Source organism: Haliotis asinina, chromosome 8 (genome assembly GCF_037392515.1).
Source record: "Haliotis asinina isolate JCU_RB_2024 chromosome 8, JCU_Hal_asi_v2, whole genome shotgun sequence".
Lineage (NCBI taxonomy): Eukaryota > Metazoa > Mollusca > Gastropoda > Lepetellida > Haliotidae > Haliotis > Haliotis asinina.
In genome coordinates this window covers 40,162,448-40,168,638 of record NC_090287.1, presented here as the reverse complement: position 1 = coordinate 40,168,638, position 6,191 = coordinate 40,162,448, and the positions used below count along the sequence as shown (strand labels likewise).

The 6,191-nt window shown below is 41.4% G+C and overlaps 1 protein-coding gene across 1 annotated transcript; it reads left to right on the top strand.

The window, feature by feature from the left end:
- The first annotated feature begins 2,565 nt into the window (after positions 1-2,565).
- Positions 2,566-2,925, top strand: LOC137295270 (uncharacterized). The gene has a single exon (XM_067826588.1). The coding sequence runs from the start codon at positions 2,566-2,568 to the stop codon at positions 2,923-2,925; it is 360 nt and encodes a 119-aa protein (XP_067682689.1).
- The last annotated feature ends 3,266 nt before the right edge of the window (positions 2,926-6,191 follow it).

The following is a 6,191-nucleotide window of genomic DNA, read 5'->3' as shown; positions in this document are numbered from 1 at the left end:
TTAAATAATATTCCAGATATCCACTGTCCATCGTCGACGGATTTTATAATTCATATCTAAATCCTAACTCACTCAGTCGCTAGAAAGTTTTCAATCAATGAATTTTCGATAACGCTCGCTAAATCGACATCTGGTATCTCCTGTTGATTGACTGATGGACATGTGTTAACAACACGGAGGATTGCCATCGACATTAAGGTCATTGATGTTGCCCGACAGTAGGAGGATGGATAAGGATTAGGCCTAAGTTGGTGAGGTAAACTGGTGAGTGACACGTGATTAATGGATGTTATCATGATGGAGAGATGCGATGAGACTGGTTTGTTTTACCGGATATGACCCTATCCAAGAAATGTAACGCAACCAAATGTGGTAAAGTCATGTTGAAATATGACTGGTGAAAAGATAAAACCACTTGTGATAGGCAAATCTCAGAAACCTCGGTGTTTCAAAAACATTCCCAACCTCGACACACTACCTGTACTTTAAAACAACCACCAGAAACAGCAAGCTAACTTACTTTTTCACCACATGAATTATGAGGTAAATGGAAGCTTGTCTGTACATGTACATTTGTATTCCTTGACACAGAAGATCATTTCAGGTTTAAAAGGGAACAGCTCTCCAAACCGCCTCGCTCGCTATGCCAATGAATGCCGTTTTAGAGGGCTTCTACTGTATATCGTTTTAGATTCAAACGCAAAATGATAGCCTGAGAATGATATGAACACTTCAGTGATGACACCAAACCTGGTGTTGGTAACATACATATAACTCACAAATGGGACATGCCTAATATTTTTACGCAACGGTGTATGTTTCCTATTGCAAATTTAACATATTCTTGTCGATTGTCCCTGTACTACATGCACAAACGATGTGCAGCGACATGGAAAAGAAGAAAATGTCTTCTCAGATCATCACCAAAATTTAGTTATCGTACTAATGATATCAACTACTAGATATTGGCCCATAAAACCATGCATTGTCATCACGAGCGCCTTGAAACATTCGACCCACACAACGATGAACGACAAAGAAGAGTGGAAAAGTCTTCCGTCAGCTACCTGCAAGACAGCGCCAAATGTCAATGCCGCATGGATACGAAAGCTTCAGATTAATAACGACAGGCAATGCATTTGAGCCGATCTTTCCATGTTCTTGCAACTCCTCAAAGCGTAATGAAAGACGTGGTGTTCATGCATACTGACGAATGAAGAAACAAATCCAGGTCTCGCGATGGACGAGCTAACGACCAAGCCACTCGGTTTCATAGCATCTCTACAGTGATAAAACAGAATGGTTATAACGCACTGGAAGTGTAATAGTCGTCTTGATTGATTGCCAAATGCAGTTCACGGAAGTCAGTGGGTAATCTACTGCAAAATCATGTGGCTCCCATCAACAATGATCTATTACAGTAGCATTACAAGAGTGTGACACGTCTTGTGTCATACAGATCTGTTCTTGTACATAGCTTTCTAATTTGCCTCGACAGAGATTTAAGCTTACCTGATAGCAGGGACAACAACATATCTACTTCAACAATTAGGTTCATGGGATGGCATCCTGTTAATATTCTGTATGATTACACACCGGAGAAGCAGCTGACCAATCTCATGGCGCCATCACATCGTGCAACCTTCAGGCAATTACTGTGTTAGACCAGATAAGATTATCAACACCCTAACTCCTTAAACAATTTATGAGTAAGAGTGGATAGGAATGGGAAAATTGAGGTCAGTTAATGCAGTCAGTTAATGCAACGAACGAGTTTGCTGTTCAGACTGAATAAAACAAGTCAACCACGTCAGTTAATGTTTTCGACGATGGTGGGAAAATTGGAATGACAAATTTGTGGTTTATTATCATGAGAAAAATAGTATTTAGGCAAGATTTACTGCGTGTCATGGACTGAAAGTTTAGTCGAAAATGTTATAATCTGTTGTGAGTCGGTAAGGTTTATGCATCGTGTTTTGCCATGAATGTAGATCACCGCGTTAGATTGATGTTTTCCACCACGGTCGTCGCATACCATAACTCAACGTGCTTTAAGAGCTCTTCTCTTGTACAGTTCAACCTGTATTTTCATGAGAAAACAGGCTTCATCAAACGTGCATTTGATTTTAATTATATTTTATCAATATCAATGAACGTTGGTTGTGTTCTAGGCATCTGCATGAGGGATGTTTAAGACAACCCATGCTCACCTTATAAACAGGCATAATAAGCTAAGTGGAAACATTATACACCTCATCAAAAGTAACGCACCACCCAATATTAATTACCCTAACTTAACCATTTTCCAGTGATGATTTTTACGATAGGTTTTTATGAAAAAACGTTGTTCTGTGCATACTTTCTGCCAAAAGCATGCACCTTGGGGAAATCCACGTGCACGTGAAACGCACGGGTAACAGGCCACCATCTCAACACGAACATGCATGTTTACCCTCAGATAAATTAGGCTCCGTTTTTCATCGTCTGTGTGACTTTTCGGTTAAAATGGCACCCAAGGTGTCCATAGGACAAAGATGACAGGTCATTGGTATGCACAGGACCGGGATGTCATGCCGTGCTGTTGGCCGAGAATTGAATCTAAGCCACACGGCGATTAGGCTAATTGCCAAACATGGTGCCACAGGGGAGGTTAAGGACCGATCCAGGACAGGGAGGCCACGGAAAACAGATGCCAGGGAGGACAGAGCATTGTTTCGAATGGCTAGGCGTAATCCATCCCTCAACAGTGTGCAGCTACAGGACCTATGGCGCCCTTTCCAAAGACCGCCCACCAGCACTGTCCGGAGACGTCTTCATGCTGCAGGTCTGAGAGCAAGACGTCCAGTCAGAAGACCACTATTGACCGCCAGGCACAAAACAGGATCGACTAAATTGGTGCACAGCAAGGCAGGGGTGGAAAATTAGATCATGGCGCGCATTCATTGGTCAGACGAAAGCCGGTTCCTCCTGCACGTTACAGACGGCCGGGCGCGAGTCTGGAGGTCAAGAGGAGCAGCATTGAAACATCCAGGAGGAGGTACCCTTCGGAGGAGGTGGTGTCATGGTGTGGGGTTGCTGTTCCTTTGACTGCAAGCTTGATCTGGTCATCATTCCTGGGAATCTTAATGTACATAGATACAAGAATGAGATTCTGAATGAACATGCGGTGCCTTATTTTGACAACCACAATCTTGCAAGCCCACCTGTCTTCATGGACGACAATGCTGGACCTCATCGAGCCCATGCTGTTCGCCAGTTTCTCAGGAACAATGCCATAGACACGATACCATGGCCAGCCCGAAGCCCTGACCTCAACCCCCTGGAGCATCTATGGGACATTCTGGACCGCCAGGTCAAGAAGAGGGAACCTCCAGTCAATTCCCTGCAGGAATTGTCCCAGGCGTTGGTGGAGGAGTGGAACAGAATACTACTGAAGAGGATCCGAAGGCTCATTGAGAGCATGAGGCGTCGTGTCAGAGTGACCATTGCTGCCAGAGGTTGATACACAAGATATTGAAGACATTTCTCTGTGTGAAACTGTCCCATATAAGGTTCAATTTATATGCACATTTGATGTCTCGTGTTCATTTAATAACTGTGGGTGGCAATACTTTTCAGGGGCTTGTTTTAGCTGGTATTGTTGTCATTAAAAGATGTTGCCTCAAACTCTTGTGTTACCATTTTGTACAGGTGATTTGCCAATGAGAACTAGGAAAGATACCCTAAAGATCACAAATATCCCATTCAGTGGTCTTTGAATACCATTTTCTTTCGCACAGTCATCTTTATGTACCTCAACATTCTTGAAATGTGGGTGGTGCGTTACTTTTGATGAGGTGTATATATCGTGAGGAACCAAAAGACCCATTGCCTGCATTAAATCCCATGGAAAATTGTCTCACATTCACACCGTACACTTCACGTCACTACAACAACGTTCATGTGTTTTAACTGTGACAATCATTTCTTCCTACAGCGAACAAAGTTGGCGTTGCGCATGCATTCACAGACTCCATTGGTCAATTGGCCATGCGCATACACCCTTGACCTGTTGTTACAACAGATATGTTGCTAGTGGAATAATATTGATACAATACAACGTCGTTTACACTGCCGTCAAAGCCAGCATGTGAAGCTGGTCCAGGTTTCCTCTGCAAACTTCAGTCTGAGATATCGTTTACAAAGCAGTGTCGACAATTTCATGGTGAATTTAAAGAAGAAAGACATACTGCTCTGTTTCAAAATATTTCTATAATTAATTCGTGTATTAATTCCCAAGATCTTTCCCCTGGTATGTGTTCAACGTGACTACATTGTCAAAGTATCAAACTGTACTACGCTCTTATTGAGTAGAAACAGAATACAACAAGCAATATTGCATATCAGTTGTAGTCTTCCCCTTATATTCCAAAGCTGCAACATGTCACAATAAGACCACATTGGTATTCTAAATATCTGTCACTCTTATGTGACATTTTTAACTGTAAAAAAAACGCAAAAAGAACAAAGCTACACAAATGCGTATTCCAGTTAATTACAGTATAGGATACTAATCATAGAGCATGCTTATAGCGTTAATCTGACGCAGCAAGGAACTTAAGGTAGTGACATTTTCAACAGAACGGTTGAAATAATTGCCAGGTTATTGAAATTCACATGGAGAGTACTTGATTTACCTTTCCGTAACAGAGAGTTTTGACAAAATGTAATGATAGATCAGTGGATTAGAAATGGATACACGTATTTATATGGTTAGGTTTGTAAGAGGGAAATGGATCGGATTTCACAACCACGCCAGGAGGTGAAAGTAACGATTGATGGGCGAATATATTTCTGAGAAATAGATAGGTGAAAAGTCAAGCTGTCAGTGTGATAACAGTCCCAAGATTCAGTAAAGGACCTCTTTCAGTGAGAAACATTCCGCCATACTGCGTGTAGCCTCATGTATGTATCTGTGTGGTGAAAAAAACCAGAGACTTTGTCTTCAACTCAGAAGCAACCCAGTACCTTAGCAGGTAGCAGAAGGGGATACACAAAGAACGCTTAATACTACCTAGTGTGCTGTTGCCAAATTAAATTTCAGTGAACCATTCATTGAACATATGGTTCGGTGACGGTGACAAGGCAACAAATCGACAATATAAGATAATATAAAACTGCTAATCAATCATTCTACTATAAGTGCTCTTTTTGATCTCATTTAATGCGGAAGCGTCAGATCAGCATCGCAAAGAACTGTGTTGCTGAACGAATTTCTGACACTGTTCCCAAATTGTTCCTGTATCTTTTGAATCACGACACGATCCCAACAATGTTAGATATTTTGTGAGAAACATAGGCTCCCACGTATGCAGGTTCACACTGTACATTCCTCAGAGTGTTTCTTTTCAGTCAATTGTCAGGCCACCTTGTTAAGACATTCCCTTTTGTGTGCAAGCATCTGTGGTATGTATGTGTCTACTTAATGTGGAACTTTAAGTGCCAAATGTGAAATGATTTCTAAAACACAGCAAGGTCGATGACTGAGAAAATGAGAAGTATTCATCACAAGAAAGCCGAAGATGTTGTTTGCGTGTAACTTAATATGGACGAATTTAATCACCAGAAATAGCCATCAAAGACAGCGAAACTGCATTATCCATTTATGACTAAGATCTATGCATTCAAAGCATACGATTCAAATATTTTCATAGTAGGTGTCAATTTTTTTACAATATACCGCACCGACTCCTTTCGTGATATATAGTAACATAATGTATACATTTCAAAATGCTCAAACATCACATATTAACTCATGTCAACCAGTCAATGCTGTGACAAACCTCTTAACGTTATGCATGTTACCTACTCCCGATGAAGGGTTACATAACATTAACTTCAACCTGTTGGTGAGTTTGTCAGAAATGTCAATTTCGACACTATCACAGCTCTGTCACGACGAGCGACACCATTGATATGTTAAACCAAACTGCATATACAAAATATCGCATCGAGTGCTTGAGTTCATCGACCCAGTGCTAAAATTACGACCCACCGCCTGTAACTTGATCAGCAAAAAGCCGCTCTATGGCTTAAACGCACAATAGGCAAAACAGTAGGCCTTGATCTAAAACACATATATTGTTCGGCGGATCGAGTCAACACCACAACAAAAACGATGCTTTACACCATCATGCACATAGACCAACTAC

Bases quoted from the DNA above. Each gene is read 5' to 3' on its own strand.
- LOC137295270 (XM_067826588.1), top strand. From the start codon at position 2,566: ATGTCATGCCGTGCTGTTGGCCGAGAATTGAATCTAAGCCACACGGCG.